Source organism: Phoxinus phoxinus (genome assembly GCF_949152265.1).
Source record: "Phoxinus phoxinus genome assembly, chromosome: 6".
Taxonomy (NCBI): Eukaryota; Metazoa; Chordata; class Actinopteri; order Cypriniformes; family Leuciscidae; genus Phoxinus; species Phoxinus phoxinus.
Genome location: NC_136881.1, coordinates 17738258 through 17765268, shown reverse-complemented (window position 1 = coordinate 17765268; position 27011 = coordinate 17738258). Strand labels below are relative to the sequence as shown.

The 27011-nt window shown below is 39.4% G+C and overlaps 1 protein-coding gene across 1 annotated transcript; it reads left to right on the top strand.

Annotated features, from left to right (window-relative positions):
- Nucleotides 1-784: 784 nt before the first annotated feature.
- Nucleotides 785-27011, top strand: kcnip4b (potassium voltage-gated channel interacting protein 4b). Its single transcript, XM_079616096.1, has 8 exons — nt 785-985; nt 13653-13777; nt 13912-13981; nt 14618-14688; nt 14989-15096; nt 15733-15837; nt 25934-25996; nt 26076-27011. The coding sequence occupies exons 1-8, from the start codon at nt 898-900 to the stop codon at nt 26121-26123; spliced, it is 678 nt and encodes a 225-aa protein (XP_079472222.1). The 5' UTR covers nt 785-897; the 3' UTR covers nt 26124-27011.

The window sequence follows — 27011 nt, the reverse complement described above, 5'->3', positions numbered from 1 at the left end:
AAGGGACACGAAGCAGAAGCCTCATTGCATCATTGTATGCTACCTTTAGCTGCTGCATACTCTTTTTCATATAGTTAGTCCACAATTCAGCAGTATATAGCGGTGTGATGTAGGTTCTAAACAAAGAGCACTTCACAGAGTCAGAACACATATAAAACTTCCTTATGAGCATATTGGCCTGAGCATAAATTGTACAGCATATACAATGATTACCTTTTAAGAAGTTAATCTTTAAAAAAGTAAATACAAACAAAAAACAAACAGCAAACACCTATAGGTGGATAGGAACAGCGGAAGAGGCAGACTGATGCCTTGGTTTTCACATTACTTAAGCTTGTCCACCAGAGGGAGTTGTAAAACACAATTTGTGCCTTTGAGGTTACTCAAATTCAGAACTTCCTCCTTGTTGCTTCTAGAAGTTTTCTTACTTACTGAGAAAATGCATGATTTTCATTGGAACATATAGGCAGAAAGCAAAGGTTTAGTTGACTTTATGAGCTTTTGTTTTATTTATTATTTGTAATGACATATTCATTTTTATTTTTATTATTTGTAAAAACAAAAAGTTGGCTATTAAAAATGGTCTGACGTAGAGAGACAGTACAACAATAATGGTGATTTGTCATGACATGAAGAAAACCCAACATGATGTGTGCGTGCGTGAGAGAGAGAGAGAGAGAGAGAGAGAGAGAGAGAGAGAGAGAGAGAGAGAGAGAGAGAGAGAGGAGGGGGAAATTGATTCGCTCTCAGGTGTTTTTAACGCTGACGCGCATCTTTCAGCGTCACTGTCCATCCATTTAACCTACCTGATAGGAAACTGAAACCAGTGAAATCCAACCTGATAGCACATTGGAATAAATCGGAGAACTCGCGTTTGCTTGCACTCCTTCTCTGAAAATGAGCAGCCGACGGCGACGATGCAAGCGTCAGTTGATCAAGTTTACCCAGCATATTGCTCGCTTAATCACAGGAACTCTGAATTCAGGTAACCAGTTTGTAACAATATTTTTCTGGATATCATTTACCGCATTGCACCGAGACAAAAAAGTTTGCATCGTTCTGTCGCTTGTTGTTCTGAACTAATTTAGCCTATAGTAGGCTATCAGCTTTTGTTCCAAAATTGTTACCTTTAACTGCTAAATAATTGCTTTACCAGAGTTAAATTATTTCATAGGCCTACATTAGAAATCGGGTAATAGACTACATTAAAATAAAATAAATTAATAGATTAACTACAGATCAGTATTCATGAATATTATATGACTAGCCTACTGTGTGTGAAAATTTATAATTAACGTTTTTCTAACGTTTTCTAACGACTTTTCTATTTAAATTTACTTTTACAAATTATCTGCTGTGCATTACATAATGTAGCTTCACAAATGTAAACATTAAAAAAGTAACAAACATTTTGTAAAAGAACAAAGACATAAGAGATATTAAATACATTTTTGTAGAAACACTTTTGACTCTGAAATCGTTTGTAAATTTCACAAACACATGGCAACACTGAGTCGACGTGATGACGTAATTGGGATCGCCTGGAGAGACCAATCTACTTCGAGTGTATTAAAACGAGCCAATCCACATTGGCATGCGATAATTGCATCAGCTGCTCTGCTTGCAGCAACCATATAACAAGCAACAGTTGGGTCACATATTTGTTTTACGCTGAAGAGGCCCGAGACGTGTTCGGCTGTACAGTGATGGTCAGCAAACGTGGCGACGGGACGTAACGTATCCCGTTCCCTCCTTCAGGGAACGAGGGTTACATGACGATGTAATTGAGATAACTATGGAAATCGCCACGGTTGTTGCAACATCCAGTGCCACACGCAAGACTCTCAGACCCTCAACTGACTGGGGCGGAAGGCCTGCCTAGAGGGAGTTCGAACTGCTGTTCCGTTATAACCCACACCGTGACTCTTGGATAACACTGGGAAAGCGTGCCTTTCCAGAGAAGAGGGACGCTGTGGAAGCCACATCCTGCCCGAAGGGATGTAACATGTGGAGAATATGGACTGATCGGTTAGGGGCAGTAGGCCTACAACATATCGTGTCACTGGGGTGGCTCCAGTCTGAGAAGGTGGAGACTACACCGGACAGTGACGGCAGAGGAGACTCTGCCAAGGGAAAGACAGGGGCTCACCGCACGGTGGAAGAATACATGTGGTCACCTAGAACCTTCACGTCCCGTCCAGGGACCAGACATGGAGTTTCCAGAGGTCTGGATGCGGGAGCCACAGCTGGGGTGCCCCGTCTCTGAGAGATCAGATCCTCTCGGTCATCCGCTTGGCTATACGAAGAAGTAGCCCTTTTCTGGTGTACCAGAAGCAGAACTAGATCGGGGCATAGGCGAGGGGACTCCACCTTGTTTGAGGCACTTGAGTCTTGACCGTGCATCTAGAGTGCCGAATGATGAGCGCTGGGTTGCCGTGACAACCCACGGCACGCTGATCGCTTAAACCTTTATGAGAAAGGCAAGATGAACAACGTGCCGACGTGGAGAGAGAACATAAACCACCCACTAGCGCAGTTTCAGCACGCTTAAGCCCAGGCATCTTTTAGTGTCATATGAGGACGGGAAACGACCGCATCCAGAAACACACGGTTTGAATGACATCTTGAAAAAACGCAGTTTCAAACCGTGAATGCTCTTTCAGCAAAAACTGCTCTCTCTGGTGCTGAAGCACCCTGGGATGACCGCGGCTCCGAAGCTAAAGACAAATATGCGACGCACCTTCTGCTCATTAAATGCTTGTGCTGCAAGCAGAGCAGATTATGCAATTATCGCATGCCAATATGCATTGGCTCATTTTAATACGCTCGAAGTAGATTGGTCTCTCAAGGCAATCCCAATTGACCTATGGTTAAGCCACGCCCCCAAACGCGTTGAGCCAATCACAGTGCGCATAGCTAACCCAATACACTCAGACATTCTCTGCTTCCACGTCCATTGAAATGCACTGCAGTTAGTCAGTTTTCATTAATTTTTATATGTTTTTTCTTGTCATTTTAAGTTTAAAATGGTCAAACGGTGTGCATGGGGTCAGGGCCGGATTAAGAGTTCAGAGGCCCCTGGGCACAATGACTTGTAGGACCCCCCTTCTTAAATTAATATACAAATGAAATAAACATTTATTTTTTCAGCTACAGTATGTGTATTTAACAGCATTGAAGAAAGTCATTAAATGATATGAAATATGAAAATAAAACACAACATAGACTTCGCTGTATAAATTGTACATTGATTCTTATTAAAGCTACTATTAAAGTTCTCAGTCAAGAGTGAGGGATTTGCTCTTTGTATTTTGTTGTTTTATTAACAGGGACATTTTTAATTGTCATCATTTAGCCTACTCTCTCAAGCCGTTTCAAACCCAAATAAGTCTCCCTCTTCTGTTGAAAATAAAAGTTATTTGGAAGAATGTGGGTAACCAAACAGTGGATGTACCCCAGAGACTTCCATTATAGTTTTTTTCCTACTATGGTCAATGGGGACCAGCAACCGCCCGGTTAGCCACACTCCTCAAAATATCTTCTTTTGTGTTCAGCACAAGAAATACATTAATACAGGTATGGAACAACATTAGAGTGAGTGAGTAAATAATGACATCATTTTTATTTCTGGGTAACTGTCCCTTTAAGGACAAGCAGCAGCATGTTTACTATTAGGGCTACTGTCTCTTTAAGATCTGCACGCATGGAGTCTACACGCATTTGACAAGCAGATTTTTTTCTTATTTTTTTCTACTGTTCTTTCACTTTAGACATAACCAACTTTGTTTATGTAAACCTTGTGTGTATTTGACAGTATTAGCGCAATAAGACTCGAAAGGTAACTTAGTCCAGTGACCAGGCGCTGTTAGACAGGCTTTTAGTGCCATGTGCGCGTCGTCGGGTGTAACGTTATTGCGCTCAGAAGAACAGCACATTAGCAGCGAATGACATGTTTAACCGGCAATGCTTTAAAGCACATGCAAATAATTAATTTTTATGAACTACATTGTTCCTCTGCATTTCATATGAATATACGTCGCGCTGTACAGTATGTTGAAACGGAGGCGCCAGAACTGCAAACTGATAGAATGCACGATCCTACGATATTTCTTCAAAAGCGATCGTGGAGACATTTTAATCATAATATTTGACATAATATTTGACGGTGCCCAGGGCCCCTTAGATGTCCTGGGCCCCTGGGCAATTGCCCAGTTGCCCTAATGGTTAATCCGGCCCTGATGGGGTACATGCGACTCCGACAATAGGTATCCCGAGAAGCTGGGCGATGGTGTGTATTTTTTACCCTTTCCCAAGCCACATCTCAACCAAGATAAGTGTCTGCTCTGGATTAAGTTATGCGGTAGATCAGAACACCAACTAAACGTGCATAAATTAAACAAGGATGTCTACATCTGTTCTAAGGAAAGTGAACAACATATTTGAACGTTATCTTTAACATCTCTAACGTAACGTTAGGCTAATGTTAGCCTAACATTAGAAAACGGTAACGTTAGCTTCTAGGTGCGTTGTACATCATGTCACTTAGCTTTATTAACGTATCTGTAAAAAAACGAGATAACAAATGTTAGCAATGTTGTGCTGAATGATTCATGTAAACACTGTAGCACCAAACTAACGGAGAGGTAGACTACTCTTGGTAAAGATGGTAAAAAGGCTTGTCCTGGAAACGTTTGCAACTTAGACCTGTACATATTTAATTGGATCATGAACCATTAATTACATTTGAAGCACAACCTTTTTGACAACTTTCAACCAAAACAACTGGGGCACTTTTTTTTTTTTTTGCGGTTTATCAAGCTTACACTGTGACCTGTACATTTTTGACTGGAGCTGAAGCTTTTCATCGACCTTCTCAACAATAAAATTATTAATATAACCCTCCAATGCTTCGAGAATATACATAATCTTTCTGTCTCCAAAAATCATCAATTGCCTCCTGTGAAATGTCTCCTACTGTGACAGCTGCCATAGAGTGGAGGGGGTGTGGTTTAGCCATAGGTCAATTACGTCGTCACGTTGAATGTGAGCGACTGAAAGGGAACTGAAATTGTATTTTCTTGTAAAATGTACTCCCATAATCTGTTTTATTTACACATTTGAATAATCAAAGTTGAATACACCAGCACACACCAGTCAAACAGACCAGGGGCAGTTGTCGTTTACATTTGCTGCTTTTATCCAAAGCAACATTGCACTGAATGTATTGTCTTATTAGTCAAACCCATGACATTGACAATGCTCTGTGTTTGAGCAAAACAATACATCTAGTGCAGATTAATTAAATAATTGCTATTTATTTTGGTCAATCCAATTGTTTTACTTTTTCCATTTTTCTGACAACCATATACAATATTCTAATACAGATGTCCTTTAAAAAAAAAAAGTAACTGTAATAAAATCAGTGTGTATCAACAGCATGGTTTCATTGTGACTATACGTGTATTTTTATTTGTCCTATAACAGTGGAAATGCTCAACAGTGTTTTATATTTACATGTAAGACTTCCAGGCATGTGATAAACTGACTTTCAAAAATACCCCACCATAAGAATTTGCTTGCTCTACGACAACGATTCATATTTAATTTTTATAAACCGACATCAGGCAAGAAGTAACCAACCCAAACTAGAAATGCCCACAAAAAAACATTATACACTTAAATTACAATACGTCGCTGTCCGATGAAAACCGCGTATGTCCATTTTGCCGATTTTGAGATTTTTCGACGGATAGAATGTCCAGGTTCATTTCCGTATACAGTATGCTTCACATATCTAAATGACCAATGAAAAGTTGTAAAATCATGTCTTCTGATTTTCACGTATATCCGTTTGGTGTCAAAGCTGTCAATCACGCCGCGTGTCTCCCACCCTGTGGAGGCATCTCGCCGCGCCGATCTCGTGAAGTTTCATCATAAACCGGTGAGTTATAGGCTAATGATAAAAAATGTGTCTGAAAAAATAATGAGGCATTTGAATTGTTTATTAATAAACTGTTGTTTTCTAAATCAGTCTCGGCTAAAAACATATCTCCGCTGTTAAGCGGATGCGCCTTTAGAGAGAAATGCACCTTTCATATGGATTACATAATCAGAAGGTATTAGCTCTCGATTCGAATTTGTTCGGTTTAAAGTGGACATTTCAAGCTTTAGCCTATAGGCTATATTTTGTTTCAGTTCTCGCGCTCCAGTTCACGGAGATCATGAAAGCGCGCCTGATTGTTTTATTTTATTTTACAAAAGCACAACGTTTTCTTGTTATTGTGAGTTTACACAAATAAAAGTAGTTGCGAATAATGTATTAATATTCTCTGTATGACCAGAAATTATAGAGTATTTTAAGTTGTTTCCACTGTTGATAGGAAAATGCAAGTGTTCGCGTCCGCGCCTCCGTGCCATGCAGTGCGCGCTCCACAATCCTCACAAACCCATATGCGTCAAAATCTTGTTTATTTGTGTTAATCTTAGCCCTGTATTATTATAGTCTAAACCGTATTATGAATGACATTTGATGAATTGCTTTGTTAATTTTTTGGGATAAAAGCGTCTTCTAAATATGTAGCCTAATGTTAAAATAATGATGATAATTATTATTATTATTATTTGTGTACACGGACCCCAAAAGTCAGGTGACTGTAAATGTGCAAAAACTGTTCCTATTGCAGTTTTGCGAAATATTCACTTTCTGTCAGGTGAAATACTGCATTATAGTTGTATTAGCATTCTAAAGGTATTTTAAGAGGTAAAAAGTAGACATTTAATAAACTGAGCGTAGGCTATTTAATAAACTGAGACGTAGGCTATTTAATAAACTGAGCGTAGCCTATTCATCTGTCATTATGAAACTTGACTTGGCCATTCTAATTAATGATCGGAAGAACACGTATCGACCACCGTTACTGTAAAAATGCACGTATGTCCATTTAAACTTGATTTTGGTCAAATGTGGATTATATCATTACACTGGCAAGAATATGGTTACATTTAAAGATGCCGTACCAAGTATGACAACGCTACGTTCAACTGCTTTTGAAATTACGGTGTTTTTTTCACTTCCTGAAAAGTAACCGTTTTGGACATACATGAGTTTCATCGGGCAGCGATGACACAGCGAATGACACAGATCAAAGACCAATCTCACTACAAAAGTTTCGATGTGGAATGAGTAAAATGGCATCAAAATAATAGCAAGGGAAAAAAAATAAACTTTTCAACTCAAACTGTCAGTGCAAGTTTTTTTTATTTTTTTATTTTTATTTTTTATGTTATTAACTATTGAGCAAAGTAATACACTTCTTGGAAAGTTCAAAATTTTTTTACTATATGTCGATCTGAATGAAATTTACAACATTAATACATATCACATTGCAACACTTATGCTAATAGAAAGGTAAACAGGTGTTTAAAAAGTCTTTCCATGCTGCTTGTAAGTTCATGCCTTACACCTCTTTTTCTCCCTTGACTCTTGAAGGGTGTAATTACACATTTTACTGAAATACTTAATATTTAATGGCAGCGTTGTAGATCAAATACCTTGCCAAGGTAATACAGAGCCATGTTTAACTCCTATAGAGGTTTGCTAACTATCTCTAACATATTTTAGTCTGAAAATAGCACAGACATGTACATCATAATAATGTAAATCCACCATAATGTCAATTAAGGTTTTAATATGTTCTTCCACAATTTTTTATTTATTTATTGACTATTAGTAAATTAGGTTGTGTTGTGTATTTTGTTTGTACAGTCATCACTGTCTATCATTAAATGCAATAAAAATAACAATTGCTTGCCCCACCTTATGTGTTTTATTACTGAAATTACAGTGCTAATCATTAATGGTCTTAACTTTGTGGATGAGAGTTCTAATTCATTTCATTTTTCCCTTGGCTATGCTTCATATCCTTGTGGGACTAAATATAATTACACACTCCATCATTCCATAGCCAACCATAAGACACTGATTATCCTTTAATAATGCCATAAATTAAGTATTGGAGACACCATTATCTTTTTCAGGTAATTTTATCTTCCACATTTCTGCTTCATTTTTTTCTGCATTTGAGAAGTTGAGAAGTACCTTCCTATTTGAAATTCATCCATTCTGGATGGATACTTGCATTTAGTTTTTGATTCATTTTATCCAGTTGATTGGTTTCCCACTGGGGATTCACTGCTCAGTCCGTATTTATACCTTAAATACGGCAAAAATAGCTACAAACCATTCAATATTTTTTCCCTTTCTACTTCAAAAACAGACCACAGCAGGCATTTATGAAAGTGATATTGTGTCATGTTGCCACTCAGTAGGGAAAAAATGATTACCACACTCCTTACGACACACTATGATTTTATGATCGGAAGAGAAAAAAGATGGCGCCGGTGTGCTTGGCTGGCCGTCTGCTCTCTCTCCTGGCTTTGTTTTTTATTTTTATTCCTAAAGTTTTTTCATTGATTACTTATGACCGTCAATTGCTTTTAAACATAAGAGATGTATCAAACACTGATTTGAGATCTGAGAATTTTAATAGCCCACCCCCTCCCTTCTTGACGAATGTCCCGGCGTTTCGAAGCCAGCTGCCATGGAGCTTTCCTGAAAAGAAGTGCCGCAGAAGAAGGGGGAAAAGAGGAGGTATTGCGGTCAAATTAAAGTTGCATCTATCAAGCTTACATCCATTATGCCGATTTGCATCATGGCGCTCGCTCGAAGTGGCGTATTATTGGATTTTACCTGTGACTCAGGGCAAGTTTTCCAGCTCTCCTCGTCTCCGGACACCACGTCTGTGGGGGTGTAAATCTCAACAATCTTCGCTCGCTGTGCTGTGCTACACAGACGAACTGCGATTCGGTACAGGTAAAGATGGCTTTGGTAAATTCAAGATCGTTGATCAACAAGACATTCATCTTGCGAGATTTCTTTACCTCAAATAAATTGGATTTTCTGTTAATCACTGAGACTTGGATGACTGCGGGGGATACAAGTCCTTTTTCCGAATTTGTGCCAACAAATTGCTCGTTTTTAAACTGCCCTAGAACTTCTGGCAGGGGCGGTGGGCTTGCGTCGGTGTTCAAAAGCCGATTTTGTTGTCATAACCTAAAGACTGAATCCTACTCAAGCTTTGAAATACTACTCTTTCAGCTAATTAAACATCAGTTATCGATTGCAGTGGTTTATCGTCCTCCGAAACCAAACAAGGACTTTTTAAAGGAGTTTTCAAACTTTTTGAGCGAAGCTGTTCTTAAATATGATAGGCTTTTAGTTGTGGGGGATTTTAATATTCATGTTTGCTGTGAGTCAAATTCCCTGGCTAAATATTTTCTTAGTCTGGTTGACTCTCTGGACTTCATTGGTATTCCAGTTTGCAAACTTGAAACTCTCGACCTGAGTTTTTCAGATCACATGCCTATTATGTTCACTTGCTCTCTTCCAAATGGTAAAACTATGAAATCTAAGAGGTTATTACAGCAAACTCGGCTTTTTAATCCTTCATCTAATGATGATTTTGCTGTTTATTTTAAGGAGGCCTGTTTGATGTACAACCTTGATTCCTCCTCAAATAATTCAAATGTAGATGAACATCTTTCATTGTTTAATTTCATTTCAAATGATATTTTAAATTCTGTGGCTCCTGTCCGAGAAAAATGACAAAAATCTAAACCTGAACCCTGGTTAAACAGTACCACACAAGAACATAGACGAGTTTGTCGTAGAGCCGAACGGGAACTACAAGTATCTTTTGAAATTCTACGTGAATCATTAATTGGGTATCAAAAATCAGTTAAACTGGCAAAATCTCAATATTTTTCAGATATCATCTCAAAAAATTGTCATAAACCTAAAACTCTTTTTACCATTTTAAACTCTGTTTTAAATCCAAATAGTGCTGTTTCTTTGAATGCCTCAGCTGCAGTATGTGAAGATTTTCTCAGGTTTTTCACAGATAAAATAGTTGACATAAGACAGTATATAGTATCTTCAAATTATGACCTATCTGTCCCGCATCTCTGCACTCCAATTTGTAATGAATTCCAGACAATCTCTTTAAGCTCCTTTCAAGATATAATTAAGCATTTGAAACCCACTACATGCCCACTTGATATTGTTCCCACTCGGTTTTTTCTTGAGGTCTTTGATGTTGTCGGACCAAATTTTAGCTATAATAAATAAGTCACTTCTTACAGCAACCGTTCCAAGATATTTTAAACACGCAATTGTTAAACCACTGCTTAAAAAACCTAATCTCGACCCGGCCGTCTTATCAAGTTATAGACCGATCTCAAATTTGGCTTTCATCTCTAAAGCCTTAGAAAAGGTGGTTTTAGTACAATTACAGAGCTTCTTAGAATCAAACAATATATTTGAAAAATTTCAATCTGGTTTCAGGAAGCATCATAGTACGGACTCGGAGTCTGCACTTTTAAAAGTTTTAAATTATATTTTATTAACTGTAGACTCAGGGGACTCAATGATACTTCTACTTCTAGATTTAAGCGCTGCTTTCGATACCGTCGATCACAAAATTCTTATATCGCGCCTAGAAGAATATGTGGGTATTGAAGGTCGCGCTCTGGACTGGTTCAAATCATATCTCGAAGATAGGACTTTTTCTGTTTGTCTTGATGGTTTTTCTTCATCCAGCTGCGCCCTGATGTTTGGAGTTCCTCAGGGCTCTATTTTGGCTCCTGTTTTGTTCTCATTATACATGCTTCCTTTGGGGTCTATTTTTACCAAGCACAAGCTGTCATTTCATTTGTATGCTGATGACACCCAAATTTATTTGCCCCTGAAGCAAAACGACAAAACAGCTTTGAGATCCTTAGCTGTATGTTTGGCTGATATTAAGTCTTGGCTTTCTTCAAATTTTTTGCACCTTAATGAGAGCAAAACAGAGGTTATGGTTTTTGAGCCTTCAGGCACCTTTAATTATGATTTGGGAGACTTAGTTTGCTATGAAAGATCCTCTACAAAAAATTTGGGTGTCATTTTTGAATCCTCACTCAAATTTGACAAACAGATAAACTCTGTAGTTAGATCTTGTTTTTTCCAACTATGATTGTTATCTAAAACCAAGAGTTTTTTAACCTTTTCTGAGTTTGAGAGAGTGATCCATGCATTTGTGTCATCTCGGCTGGATTATTGTAATTCTCATATGTCGGAATTAGTCAATCTAATATAAATCGACTTCAGATGGTTCAGAACGCAGCTGCCAGACTTTTGACTGGTACACGCAAGTTCGAACATATTACCACTGTACTGCGTTCCTTGCACTGGTTGCCGGTCCACTACAGAATTGATTTTAAAATTTTACTTTTTGTTTTTAAAGCTTTGAATGGTTCAGCCCCTACTTATCTTTGCGACCTTGTGAACCCAAAAACCTCTGTTAGATATATGAGATCCTCTGAACAAAAATTACTGATGGTCCCTAGATCTAGATTAAAGCTGCGAGGTGACCGGGCTTTTTCTGTTGTTGGGCCAAAGTTGTGGAACAGTCTCCCGGTCTCCCTTAGATCAGTTTCATCAGAAGCTGAATTTAAATCTAAGCTAAAAACATACCTTTTTTCTCAGGCATATAACTGTTCCTAGACTTTCTAGACTTTTTAGACCTTTTATCAGTGTTCTGATTTACTTATTCTCTCTTTTTGCATTGCGGTCTTTATTATATTTATGTATGTGTTATGCATGTTTTTGTGTATAGGTGTGTACTGTGTGTATATGCGCATGTATGTATATTTGTGCATGTGTACATGTATATGTGTTTATATGCATATATATTACTTATTTTATACCTTTTTTTAGTATGACATTGTACAGCACAGTGGTCAACTATTGTTGTTTTTACTGTGCTTTATAAACTTTGATTTGATTTGATTTGACTATGGCAATGAGTTGAAACATTTCTGAAATTATACATTCAAATTAAGCTCTTGAAATGAACAAATATGAATATGGAGTTTTTTTTTTTCATTTTTATATAAATGTTCCAAAAAGCTATTTTTATAGAAAATGTCCTCTTCTATCAGACACCATTCGATTTGTTTTTTTCATCTGAGTCAAAAAATTTTGTTAATAATGCTGTTTTGTTAATAATGCTGTTTTGTCTCCGTTTCTTGTGTGTGCAATGATTCATTTTAGGTTTCCTCACAACTGTATTCTCAGCCCTAAAATAGAGTGAAATAGTCTTTAATTTGACTCCAAATCTCTGGTGAAAATGGTCATTCTGAGCCCCCTCAACAAAATATTGGATTATTAAGTAATCCATGACATTTAATATTTTGGCTTTAATCACGATTTATGTTTGTCTTTCTTCAGATAAAATATTAACAAAATAAAACATTTGAGCCAGGAAAGTTTCTGAAATTTGGTTGATTTGACACGGAGTGACCCTATGTGTAAATCTATATTATGTCTATAAAACACGTGATTGATGTTTTCTGCATAAAAGTTTCCCTTTAAACAAATTTCAGATCCAGAACTAGACTCTCAAATCTGCTCTGGTTATTTGTAGCACACCACCTCTCCAGTGAAATGTGAACAGTTGGTGTTGTGACTTGATTGATTATGTTTAAGGAGCAGCTTGTAAAATTTTGACCAGTCTTTAAGTAGGTCATTCTTGTAACCCAATTTATTAGTCCCAAAGTACCCCAATATATTAATCCCCTAATACAAAAACAGTTTTTAAACAAGAACATGTTGACCTTCAAATAGTAAATAGCACTATAGTTCAAATAAGACTGGATGTTTTAATAAAGGTTTTATCCAATTATCATTGTTTTATACAATTATCATTGCCTTTTCTTCTTCTTCTGTATTTCCTCAGAAATGGTATAGGCTATTTCCCATACTTGGACAAGGATATAGGATAAAAGTATAAGCACAGGGACTATATCTTGTGAAAACCATTGCTTCTTTAGGGCTGCAAGCATCAACCTATGCACCAGGACGTTCTTCATGAGAAACTGGGACAGAGGTATTATGGATGTCCTAAAGGAGACACCACTAGTTACCTGACCTGCTAAGGCACAGTGGTGAATATTTAATAAAATTCATGGAAACAGGCCAGCAGACCCATTAAGCAGTTTATGCTATGAATATTGAACCTCACATACTGTACATAATAGCCACTAAATGGTTAAGTATTTTATGAACAGCTTTAAATATCAAAACAGTTATACAAAAATAATGTGATAAAGCTTTTTTAAAAAAAAATACAGTACTGCACAATAAACTAAATACTTGTATGCTCCCTAAACACGTTTTTTTATGATTCATTATTGCATTAAAGACAAAAAAAATCTGTTTTGACCCTAATGTAGTTTCTCAAATCAAAGACAATGTGTAAAAGGAAACCTGGGATTGAAAAAGCCATCAATACATGTCACTCTCTTTTCATTATTCATCAAAAAGGCAAGTGTTTGTGTAATTAGTGTCACTGGACCTGCTAGTGCCAGGATTCTTAATTAAAGATACAGCTCTAGGTGTCATTGGACAGATTGTGAACAAGGGTGTGTCTGAACACCTGCACATCACAGTTTTAATAGATATAGAATATAAAAAAGATTTATTCTTTCTTTGATACAGAAGCTGTATTGCCCATAAAAATATAATAATGGCAGCTGTGTGTGCTATGTTGTAGATAATGAGGACGAAGAACAAGAGAGCACAACGGTGCGGTGTCACCCTGAAAATCTGGAGCAACTGCAGTTGCAGACCCACTTCTGCAGACAAGAGCTGCAGTTACTCTATAGAGGATTCAAGAATGTGAGAGTTCATTTGAACCCCACCTGCTGGGTGTAGAAATTAAAAATGATGTTGTCATTTTTAGGCTTCTGCTCTCTTTGGAGAAATCCCAGTCCCTTAAATATTGCCTTCTTTTCTGATCCTGTTTTTACTAGGAATGTCCAAGTGGAGTTGTGAATGAGGACACATTTAAAAACATCTATGCTGTGTTCTTCCCACTGGGAGGTTGGTCCACTTAAAGTTTATATTATTAATTATGTTTAGCCAAAATAACCTGTGTGTGTGTGTGTGTGTGTGTGTGTGTGTGTGTGTGTGTGTGTGTGTGTGTGTGTTTGTGTGTGTGAAACTAAAATTCAAATTCTCTATAAAATCAAGTGATCAAATGTTAAAGATCTATTGTGCTGGCATTAAAGGCTACTAGTATTTAAAATATGTGCAAATCACATGAAAATACTTTGTAATGTGACAGTTGGAAGACCGAGATATTTTTCTGCACACTGCAGTCAGTGTCTCCTCCTTGTGGTCTGATGTGAGATTTTTTTAAATACAATTTTAACAGAAAGTTACAACTCTTAAAGTTACAATATAAATTGATGAAACCTGTATAACTTTGTATCCCCTTGGAAAAAAATATGAAATGTGCCATTTTATGACTAGATTCAGTTCAAATCCTGATTTTTAAGCTTTGGGACAGGCCAAACCAATTCAAATAAATAATAAAAGTAAAACTGGCTGCCATGCCATTATAATACTATTTCTTAGAACTTTCTTTAGTTATATACATATGTTACAGATACCTAAAAATCTTAAGCATCACATTTTTTTCCTGCAGTAATATAATTATATTTATTATTTTCTCAGATTCATCAAAGTACGCTCAGTTTCTCTTCAATGCATTTGATAAAGATAAGAATGGCTCTCTTAGTTTTGAGGTAAGGATTTTTAACTAAATTGGTTTTGTAGATCAAAAAGTCAACATTTTGAATGACTTTAATAGTTTGGATACAGAATCACTTTTGATTATCCTTTATATTTTACATTAATTTGATTCAGATTTTTGCAATATATAATGTTTTCAGATGTCACTGGATAAAATATTAGAAAGAATGTACAGCCATTTTATTATGTCCATTCTTTAAGACTGCAGTAGCTTTAACTTGTTCATATGTGTTTAAATGGAAGCATGAAAGGAGGCGTTGACATATCTGCTTTTTGTTGTTTTGCTTTTAAAGGAGTTAGTCTGTGATCTCTCTGTTTTGTTGAGAGGCACTACTGAAGAGAAGCTGAATTGGGCTTTCAATCTATATGACATCAACAAGGATGGAAAGATTACTAAAGAGGTCTGCACACTCTAATGGCGCTTTTCCATTACCAGTACCAGCTCGACTCGACTCAGCTCGTCTCAGCTCGTCTCGGCTCGGCTCGCGTTTCGCTCCGTTTTCCATTGCATAGTACTTCCACAATAGTACCTGGTGGTCGTCATAGCGACGCGACACACACCCGCTACCCACACACACAGGACAATGGAGGAAATCGAGTGTATGCTTGCTGTTTTACATAATATTAGTAATGGGTATATCACGCAATCTCTGGCAAAACTATTTTAAAATGCCGGGGTTATTCAGGATACTCCGTCTGGCGCGTGCAATGATGGCGCAGTGAATAGTGACGATTCTCGCTGACCAATCAGCAGTCTCCCGTGTGACACGTCACGTTTTAGTATCGCCTCAGCTCGCCTCGGCTCGCTTAGAACCTCGCCGGAGGTGATACGAAAAAAAGTACCTGGAAGCAGGTACTGGTACAACTTTTACACAGTGGAAAACCAAACAGAGGCGAGTCGAGTCGAGGTGAGGCGAGCCAAGGCGAGCTGGTACTGTGCAGTGGAAAAGCGCCATTATGTCAAGGACTTAACACCTTGTGAGGTTTGGTCTGTGATGTACTGAATGCAAAGACTGTATTTTATTTTTTTGTTTCAGGAAATGTTGGATATTTTGAAGTCTATTTATGATTTGATGGGGAAATCTATCCATCCACGGCTCAAAGAGGAGGCAGTGAGGCAACACGTCAGAATTTTCTTCCAAGTACTGCTATTTTACAATATTATAATGGGAAAATGTAACTATGCATACATTTTTGGAAAATATGTGCAACTTTGCTTTGTATAGCAGTTTCCAGATGAACAGGACATTTGAACTTGTTATTTTACCCTTGTCATGGGTAAAGATTAGTTTTAGTTTTCTTTACGAAAACTAATCTGACTTTTCCACTCGTGACAATTCAGATACCTCTAGTTGTCCAGCCTGTTCTCACCCAAATGCGTCTCTATAGCACGCAGTGTGTTTATCGTGCAATTTATACGCGAAAATTAGTTTTTACGTGGATATGATACGCAGTTTTGCGCGTGCATATGATACGCACTTAATTTCGTGATATACACACGCACCCCACACCACTAATCCTACCCAAGCGTATAATACACACGCACCCTACCCCACCCTAAACCCAACCATGTGCTATCCATGCGTATACTATGCACGTAAAAACTCATTTTCGCGTATATATTACACGATAAACACACTGCGTGCTATATAGACGCATTTGGTGAGACCGGGTTGAGTTGTCAATACAATACTAACAATACTTCACTTCGGGCCAACTGGTAAAAGAGCAGGCCTAACCCTAACCCTCCATATAAAATGTCCACAGGAGTAGCACTAATTTTAAAGGTGCTGTATGTAACTTTTTCACTCTACTAAATCACAAAAATACCATATTATGTTTGCAGATATTTAGGAAACATGCTGAGTTCACATACTCGTTTCTCTGAAATACAATGCTACTGCCAGTTATTTGACTTTGAAATGTGTGATTCGTGTTGGAATGTCTGTTTTTGTTTTGGTCTGTGTGATCACGCCCACTGCCAGATCACCCAATAGTATTTCGACACCCCAGGATGCCGGTTGGCATGAAACACAGCATTTTGCAGCCAGCAAACAAACTGGGTCAGAGATTGCAGATTCTTCCCCAACTAAAAAGCATCTCTTTGAACAAGAGCATATTAAAACAATGAAAGCTTAAGTGTCCCCTGCTTTCATTGTCAATTGCGGCCATTAAAACTGGCAACCCGCGTGAGTGTTAAGTTTGAGGAGGAGGGGGCGGTGGAAATTTGGACTAGGGGTGTGCGATATTATGATTTTTGATCGTGGATGATAAAAAAATGTCTCCACAATCTACTTTTGAAGAAATGTAGTATCGTGTTTCAGTTGCAGTTCTGGCACCTCAGTCTCAACATACAATGCGACGTACATTCCCTTCACATGTTAACGCAGAGGTAGAGTTACACTCAAGGGAGACGTGCCGGTTTTAAAGTGACAGTATAGCCTAATATTAAACATGCTTCCGCTTGTTCTTAAAGGGATAGTTCACCCAAAAATGAAAATTATGTCATTATTTACTCATTCTAATGTTGTTCCAAACCTGTATTCATTTATTTCTTGTGCTGGAGGAATCCACGGCAGATCTCATCCTGGGGCCCGTGGATGATTCAACACCAACCACACACCGACTGGAGATCCGGTGAGACACTTCGATGGAGTGCTGCATGTTTCCTATCCTGTCTACCTCCTGTTCAGAGAATCCCTGGCAACTCTTCATCTTCATCTAACCAGAATCATCAGAACCTCGCCATTTCCAACAGAAATCACAAGGTTCCAGGATGTCTTCAGTAAACAACTGGCTACCAAATTACCACCTCATCGGCCATGGGACTGTGCTATCAACCTGCTACCTGGGGCCACCTTACCTAAGAGTAGGGTATATCCCTTGTCCATTCCGGAGCAGAAGGCCATGGAGAAGTATGTTGAGGAAGCTCTTCAACAACAGTTTATTCGTCCATCCACATCCCCTGCCGCTTCCAGCTTCTTCTTCGTCGCCAAGAAGGATGGGGGCTTGAGGCCGTGCATCGACTATCGCCACCTCAACTCACAGACTGTCAAGTTCAGCTATCCCCTTCCTCTGGTCCCCCCTGCTCTGGAACAACTAAAAGGAGCCCGTATCTTCTCAAAGTTGGACCTGCGTAGCACCTATAATCTCATCCGTATTCGTCGAGGCAATGAGTGGAAAACAGCCTTCATCACACCCACAGGTCACTACGAATACCGGGTTATGCCGTACGGCCTGTCCAACTCTCCAGCCATGTTCCAGGGATACATGAACGCGGTATTCAGAGAATTCCTTAATAGGTTTGTGGTGGTTTACAATCGATGACATCCTCATATACTCCCGGAACCTATCAGAACATCATCATCATGTTACGCAGGTCCTAGAAAAACTTTGAAACCATCAACTCTATCTCAAACTTGAAAAGTGCGAGTTCCACACCACCTCAGTCCACTTCCTTGGGTACGTCATAGATCAACACGGCATTCATATGGACCAGAGGAAGGTGGACACGATCCGGAACTGGCCACAACCCACAACTGTACAGGAACTTCAACGTTTCCTAGGATTTGCTAATTTTTACCGCAGATTCATCCACAACTACAGTCTCATCAGTTCACCCATGATTCCTCCCTCAAAGGCTGGCCCAAGTCGCTGTTCTTCACCCCCGAAGCTTCTGAATACTTTCAACGGCTTAATCCCAATCCTGACCTTCCCTTCATTGTCGAAGTAGATGCCTCTTCTACCGGGGTTGGAGTGGTTCTTTCTCAGCGGCAGGGTGAACATCCTAAACTCCATCCATGTGCCTTCTACTCTAGGAAGCTGTCCTCTGCACGGCAGAACTACGGATTTGAGAATAGAGAACTGCTCGCTATTAAACTGGCCCTAGAAGAATGGAGACATTGGTTTGAGGGAGCCATTCACCAATTTCAAATTATCATCGATCACCGTAATCTGGAGTATCTCAGAGAAGCAAATAGACTGAATCCCCGGCAAACCCGGGGGCATTGTTCTTTACATGGTTCAACTTCACCGTAACCTACCGCCCTGGAATCAAGAACCACAAAGCCGATGCCCTTTTCTGTCTTCACCAAACCACTTCAGACAAAACCCTTCCGGTACCCATTCTCCCTCCAGCCATGTTCCTCAGTCCCATCACTTGAGATATCGATGAACAGATCTCTCAAGAAAACCGTGCCAATCCTGCTCCGCCGAGAGGTCCAGAGGGGCTTATTTACGTTCCACCTCCTCATCGTTTGGCCCTTCTGGAATCAGCCCACACATCTCCGGGCTCTGGACACCCAGGTAGTAGGAGTACCCTCTCGCTCCTATGTCAACGCTACTGGTGGCCCTCCATGCCTCAGGATGTCTCCCGATACGTCAAGGGTTGCTCAGTCTGTGCCGTTACCAACACCCCGAAAAGACTTCCGGAGGGTAAACTGGTTCCTCTTCCGATTCCTTGTCGACCATGGTCTAACATCGGTATCGATTTTATGACCGATCTGCCGAAGTCGAAGAATTACACCTGTATATTCGTCATTGTGGATCGTTTCTCCAAGGCCTGCAAGTTGATCCCTATGCCCAGTCTACCTACAGCATTTGAAGCTGCCGAATCTCTGTTCCAACAAGTATTCAGAAATTTCAGGATTCCCGAAGATATCGTGTCGGACCGGGGTCCTCAGTTTATCTCGAGAGTGTGGCAAGCTTTCTTCAAACTTCTAGGAGTCTCCATAACCCTTTCCTCTGGTTACCACCCACAAACCAACGGACAGACTGAGCGCAAGATCCAAGAAATTGGGAGATACTTGAGGTGTTACTGTCACCAGAACCAGGACAGCTGGAGCCAATACCTTCCCTGGGCAGAATATGCACAAAACTCTCATCGCCAGTCCACCACTGGGCTCACCCCATTCCAGTGCATATTAGGTTACCAACCTTCGCTATTTCCTTGGTTGGGTGAGACAACTCTTCTCTTCATAATAAGACATCTCTTCATTTACTGCTACAAACTGATAACGGTCAGATAAGTATGAACTTAAACCATGCTAGTGCAATCCCACTAATGCCAACATAATGTTCGAGTCTATTTAAAAGGATGTTGTAGTCAATGGTGTCAAATGCAGCACTAAGATCAAGTAATACTAATAGAGAGACACAACCACGATCGGATGATAAGAGCAAATCATTTGTGACTCTAACGAGAGCTGTCTCGGTACTATGGTATGGTCTAAATCCAGACTGAAAATCCTCGCATATATCATTTCTTTCAAGAAAGGAACACAGTTGTGAGGATACTGCTTTTTCTAATATCTTTGACAGAAAAGGCAGATTCGAGATCGGCCTGTAATTGACTAATTTTGTAGGATCAAGTTGTGTTTTTTTAACAAGCGGTTTAATCATAGCTAGCTTAAAGGTTTTTGGTATGTATCCTAGAGACAAATATGAATTAATGATATTAAGAAGAGGATCTATGACATCTGGAAGCATCTCTTTCAGCAGCTTAGTCGGTATAGGGTCGAACATACACGTTGTCGATTTAGATGATTTGACGAGTTTGCAAAATTCTTCCTCTCCTATAGCAACGAATTAATCAAATTTTCCCTCAGGGAGACTACAATGCACTTCCTGATGCGATACTGTATTAGACGGTTGCATAGTTATAATTTTGTCCCTGATATTATCGATCTTATAAGTGAAGAAGATCATAAAGTCATTACTGCTGTGTTGCTTGGAAACTTCTGGGCTTGAAGCTTTCTTTTTCGTTAGTTTAGCCACTGTTTCAAATAAATACCTAGGATTATGTTTATTTTCTTCTAATAGGGTTGAAAAATAAGCAGATCTAGCAGCTTTTAAAGCCTCTCTGTAAGCAATCGAGCTCTCCTTCCATGAAATTCGAAATACCTCTAGTTTTGTTTTCTTCCAGTTGCGCTCCATTTTTCTGGCTGCTCTCTTAAGGGCCTGAGTGTGTTCGTTGTGCCACGGCGTTGGACTATGTTCTTTAATCTTCTTTAAGCGCAGCGGAGCAACTGTGTCTAAAGTGCTGGAAAAGAGAGAGTTAAAAGTTTCTGTTGCAATATCAAGTTCTTCTAAGCTATCCGGGATGCTGAGATGATGAAACTGATTAGGAAGATTATTGATAAAGCAATCTTTTGTGGCAGAAGTGATAGGTCTAACATATTTATAACACGGAGTAGGTTTTGCAGCCTTGGCTAAATGTAATTTACACGAGACTAGATAATGATCTGAGATGTCATCGCTCTGCTGCAGTATTTCAACGGCATCAACATCTATTCCATGTGATAGTATTAACCCTCTGGGGACGAATTGGGCGGTACCGCCCAAAAAGGCATACTTTAACAAATGTGCAATTATCTTCAAAACTATTAATGATAGAGAGGTGCGGTCTTTTTTGCCGTCTTCCTCAGATTCCGCTGAAAACAGTGATATCCCGTTTGTATTATACACAGACTTCGCTGTTGCGCAATACCGCTGCATAAAAAGGCCAATGAAATCGATGTTGTTAGGCAAACTCCACCAATGGAAAAATTGCCGCTGGGAGGATTTTTTTTTTTACCCAATCAGAAGAAGGTTACCATGACGTATTCTAGCCAATCAGAGGACTCTAGCCTTCAACATGTGCAAACAAACAGCGTCATGTGGACGGAGAATGAGACAGATAGCGAACGGAGCGGAGTATTACAGAGCGCACAGAGGGGTGATTTTCAGTAATAAATGACAAAAATCAAATTTTCGTTATTGAAATTCTCTCGATTATTGTACATTTTTCACTCATACTTCCTTTATAAACACATTACATGCATGCTTATGTTAGCTTAGGGTCTTCTGAATCCATAGATACCAAACACATGGTGTTCCATCTCCATTACATATGGTTTATAAGCCCAAATGTAAAAATAGAGAAAACGGACCAAAAAGGGCTTAGTCCCCAAAGGGTTAAATCTAGAGTATGATTACGGCAATGAGTAGGTCCTGACACGTGTTGTCTAACTCCAATTGAGTTTATAATGTCTTTAAATGCCAATCCCAGTGCATCTTTTTCATTATCTATGTGTATATTAAAATCACCAACAATTAGTACTTTATCTGCAGCCAATACTAATTCTGAGAAAGTCCGCAAATTCTTTGATAAAGTCTGTATGGTGCCCTGGTGGCCTGTATACAGTAGCCAACAGAATTTTCAAACGTGATTTATCGTTTACACTAGATATTTTTACATTAAGCACCAACACTTCAAAATAATTATATTTACAACTAGATTTCTTAGTGGTTATGAAAATATTACTATAAATTACAGCAACACCTCCTCCTTTGCGTTTCAGACGAGGTTCTGAGCAACCTTTCTCAACAGGTCCGAACACATCCATTCCCAGTATTTCAAATGGAGTGCCTATGATGGGAAGCGGTTGAAGAGGAACACGACATGGGCCACGTGCTGATACCTTTTGACATTCAGGGCAACTTCTACAATATTGGGCTACCTCAGTTTTCAGACCAGGCCAGTAAAAGTGTCTTCTAATCCGAGCAAGAGTCTTCCCGTTCCCCAGGTGGCCAGCCCAGGGAATTGAATGGCCCAGGATCAGAATAACTTCACGGACACTCTGTGGCACCACCAGCTGTGTCGTCACACCAAGCCGACGGTAGAGTATCCCCTGCTGAAGATAATAGCTTTCTTTTGTGAGGTTACCTTCAATATTCTCTACATCCTCTTGCTCTGCCTGCACCAGGTAAGGAACAAGACTGGCATCCTCCTGCTGTAATTGAGCAATGTTAGTTGGTAATTTAAAGTCTGGGGAAAAATCAGAGAAAGAGTCAACTGGCATCTTCGAGGCATTATATTGAACTTTTCGCAACCGTCTCTGTCGACGAGATTTCCTAGGCTTTGCAGAGTCAACAGCGTCTACCGCATGGTCAAAGAAAGGGAGGGCCCTCAGCAACTGCTCCTCTTCCCCCTTGCTCGCTTTAGCTCGGGTGACAGCAATATTACATGAGGATACTGGCTGCAACAAGTCCCAGAGCACTGGCAGGTCATGGCCCAAAACCACCGGAAACGGTAAGTTGTCTGCTACGCCCACATCCAGAAGGTAAGTTTGACCTCTCACTTTGATATATACATTGGAGGTAGGAAGCAGTTTTTCATCACCGTGAACACAGCGAATGGCTTTCTTTTCACTTAAGTTCAGTAAGGCAGGTGGGACATACTTGTGATGCACCAGAGTCTGATCACTCCCAGTGTCCACCAGGGCCTGCAATTCCCTTCCATTCACCTCCACTGTTACCATCTGTGGGGCCCAATCAGCTTTTACCTGTGAACTCGGATGACCCCTGGGCACATAACATAAGTGAGTAGTCTTGGCTGTGTTCTTAGGGCACATCGGTTTTGTGTGGCCCTCCTGACCACATAGATAACAGATTGGCACCTTCCTAGGATTCTTTGGAGGAATCCCAAAAGCAGGTCCTCCAAGAGACTGACCGGCACTGGAGACATTTCTCTGGCTTTGCTGGGGAAGATTTAGTCGGCGATCATCCCTACTGGCTTTCCAGGCTTACTGACTCTTCTTCCGTGCAGCCACGAACACGTCGGCCAGTGTTGCTGCATGTGCAGCGGTCTTAACATCGTGTTCCCGGATCCAAACCTGGAGCTCAGGAGAAAGCATCCTCAAATATTGTTCAAGAATTAAGATTTCACCAACCTCCTCCTCTGATCTACCTTTTGGCTGAATCCACTTCCCATAAAGTTCTCTTAAACGCACATAAAATTATTTAGGGCTCTCATTGGGTTCAACATCTAGAGAACGAAACTGTTGTCGGTACGTTTCTTGGTTGATGTCATATTTCTTTAAGATGGCCGATTTAACCTCCTCATACTCAAGAGAATCTTCAACATCAATATGAACGTAAGTAGCTCTGGCCTTACCCGTCAAAAGAGGAATTAAACGGAAGGCCCAATCCTCCTTTGGCCACCGGCAAACAGCTGCGATTCTCTCAAAAGTGATTAGGAAGTGTTCTATGTCATCAGATTCAGATAACTTCTCAAGCCTTGGCTCTTTAAACTGACCTGCACCATGAGTTTCTGAGAGATTTCTCCGACCAGTAGTAGACGGAGACAATGGACGGCCCGAGACAACTTCCTCGTCATCCGGAATTTCCAAGGGGTCCCCAGCAGTCAGCAGAGGATTTGGGGTTGGAGTAGTGCGAGCCTGCACCTCCAGCTACAACAGACTAAACTGATGTTGAAGACCTTTAAAGCGCCGCTCCTGCTGGACATATTCTTGGTTCCTGTGGTTTTCTTGAGCATCCATTTTTGCCATGTGTGCTTGGAACAGGTTGGTCAAATCTGCCAGTGTGGGCTCTCTGCTTCCAGGCTCCATATCGTCCATCTCTCTTACTTCCTGCATCACTCCATCCTCCACCAGCTCCTGAAATACTTCTTCACCTCGCTCTGCCAGAGTAGGTTTTGAGGCTGCTTTCCTTCCTCCCCGGCTCATGGCATACAGAGTATCTCCATATCAGGGATAAGTGGGAATTTCTTTTTTTTCAAAAAAAAATTTTCTTCATATTTTTGGGAAACTAGGCCCCCTACTGGCTGATTCCCACCGCTGCCACCACTTGTGAGGGACCAAGCAGTCAAGGATTGAGGGCCATCAAAATAGGTTCCCAAAAAATATATTTTTTACTGAATTCTAAAAATCATATACAAGAGTAAAAAAAAATAAAAAAATAATCAAAACAAATGTTAGGCCTATAAAAGAGATCAACAGAACAAACTAAACTCAAACAACTGAGTACATGTAAAGACAAACTGAACTGATCTCCCAAACTAAACATCAGGGACACATTTATACAAATGGACTAGTCCACATTAACACATAAGGGAAGACAAAACCAACAACTTCACTAATACAATGACAAAATCAATCCCAAAGCTTAAGCTAGTTAAATATTTACATATATTCTGTTGTTTCTCATTTGTAAGTCGCTTTGGATAAAAGTGTCTGCTAAATGAATAAATGTAAATGTAAATCTAATTGCTAGATTTCCAGTGTCCTACCTATAATTAATTTGGTGGGAAAACAAAAAATCTTTAAAGTAATTTTTCTCATTTCCACACTCTAGCGAGTTAAGGTATTTTGCCTTTGTAGGGCAGAATTGCTCTCCAGTCATTCTGAAATAGTTGCCTCTTCTCCTTTCCCTGAGCCTGGTCATATCGTGGGGTTGCAAATGATCTAATGAAATCTAATCCAGCCTTCCTCTGGCCACTGCTCCCACGAAGACACCATGGCAGGATGATTTTCAGATCATTTTGAAGGAAAAACTCTAGGCGACAATCTCCATTACTCAAACGTATTGTGAACACATATTAACTATGTGTTTTGTGCCGTTATTTCAGACACTTTATTTTTTTGTTTTTTTAATAACCATGCATAAACATTATTCTCTCAAAAATACAAACATGTACATGCATGTTCCTCACATACTATGGTAGCCCTGTTTGTGATAAAAATAATATAATTACACCTTTGCCATTCATATGTTTATAAGCAACTGAAAAAAAGCACAAATATCAGGGCATGTCAGAATATCTCAAGGACCCCAAAAACATCTTAGACCCCAGAGGGTTAAAAGTGTTATGAAGGTGTTGATCAAATTCGTCCTGCGAGTAGGCTAGGGGCCTACTGCGTTTCTATCCAAGGAGCTGCTTAATAAACCCAAATGTGTTATTTATAAAAGCAATCCACTTTCTAGCCATCTCCCTCCACTGCCTCATGTTAACGTTAGCGATTGGTTATGGCAGATCCAGAGTGGCTCTGGGCAGATCCAATAGTTTTAAACTTCAAAAGAGTACCCACCTTCAAGGAATTTAATGCTTGTCAATGGAGAGTGCCCAGACTCTCTGTACAAATGAAATGTACGAGAGTCTGGTAGGACCAGGCTACAAGTTCCTATAAATCAATCCATTCCCAAAGAATGAAATCAAGTCCTACCCTACTTTTTTTTTTCTTGTTTCAGAAGTTGTTTCACTCTTAAATACATCACAATGGAACTTCCGGTTCTGTTAATCTATTCACATTTTTTATTGATATCAGGCTGGATATGCAGCAGACATATTTATTAGAATCACTTTCAAAAGTCAGTTTTGATATGCATTACTAGATAACTCATTCACTGTACATAAAAAAGAAAAACTGCATTTGAATGACATTTTTTTCCTCCCCTTAGAAAATGGACATAAATCAGGATGGTGTTGTAACTATTGATGAATTCAGTGACTGCTGTCAAAAAGTAAGGCTCATTTTATCTTTATCAAAACATGTATTACTTTTAGCAGATGCATAATGATACCACTTTTTTTTTTTTGCAGGATGAAAATATCATGCAGTCTCTTAAGATTTTTGACAATGCAGTCTAGATTCCACCAGTACTTGGACAATTCTATTATCCAATTCTCATTGGATAATTTCATATTTTCTGTGCTGCTGTTCTGGAATGCTCTAGACAGCTCTGGACAACTCTGGACTGCTCCATAATTCTGTGAACAGACTGCTGAATGTATACATACATGGGTAGAAGTTTGGGACTCTAGTGTGATGCAAATATAAGGTACATGTTAGTGGTAGAACAGCAACTGCTTACTAAACAACATCAGTGTTCTATTATTGTAATGTGCTTCTGTGGTTACTGACATGGCTCCTTTTTGGGTGCACTAACTAGCTGTTTAATACTAATTGCATCACACTTTTTATTTTCCACAGCTGGACTCTAAGTAGGCCTACTCTTGGTTTACTTGGGTAGAGATTCAAAGCACGTTTAACCCTAAACTTTTAAAAATGTAATCCAAAAGATGAATCATTTGAGAGAGACTGGGTTTACTTGAAATTCTCAAGGTCAAGCTAGAACCATGCATCTAAAGTGGACACCCACTTTTCTTGACGTCAAATACGCACATTGTTTTTAAAGTAACACTAGATTTTTTGGCCAAAGGTTCTGAGGTTGTATTTTATTTTTTATTTTTTTTTATTCACACACACACACACACACACACACACACACACACACACACACACACACACACACACACACACACACACACACACACACACACACACACACACACACACACACACTTTTTCTTCTTAAAGTTGTTTGCATGCACAATGTGCAATGATATTTATGAAATTTAGCTTCTTTTCTACTTAATGATGCACTGAGGAGGTTGAAGATGATCAGAGCGTGACAACCAAAATATAATGTTGGTGCTATTTTCTGTTATCAAAGTGCAGCAATGTTTACATTCTTT

Coding starts and splice junctions, on each gene's coding strand:
- kcnip4b (XM_079616096.1), top strand. CDS start 898: ATGAGCAGCCGACGGCGACGATGCAAGCGTCAGTTGATCAAGTTTACC. Junction 14,689..14,988: donor ATGGCTCTCTTAGTTTTGAG/GTAAGGATTTTT, acceptor TTGCTTTTAAAG/GAGTTAGTCTGTGATCTCTC. Junction 15,838..25,933: donor ACGTCAGAATTTTCTTCCAA/GTACTGCTATTT, acceptor TCCTCCCCTTAG/AAAATGGACATAAATCAGGA.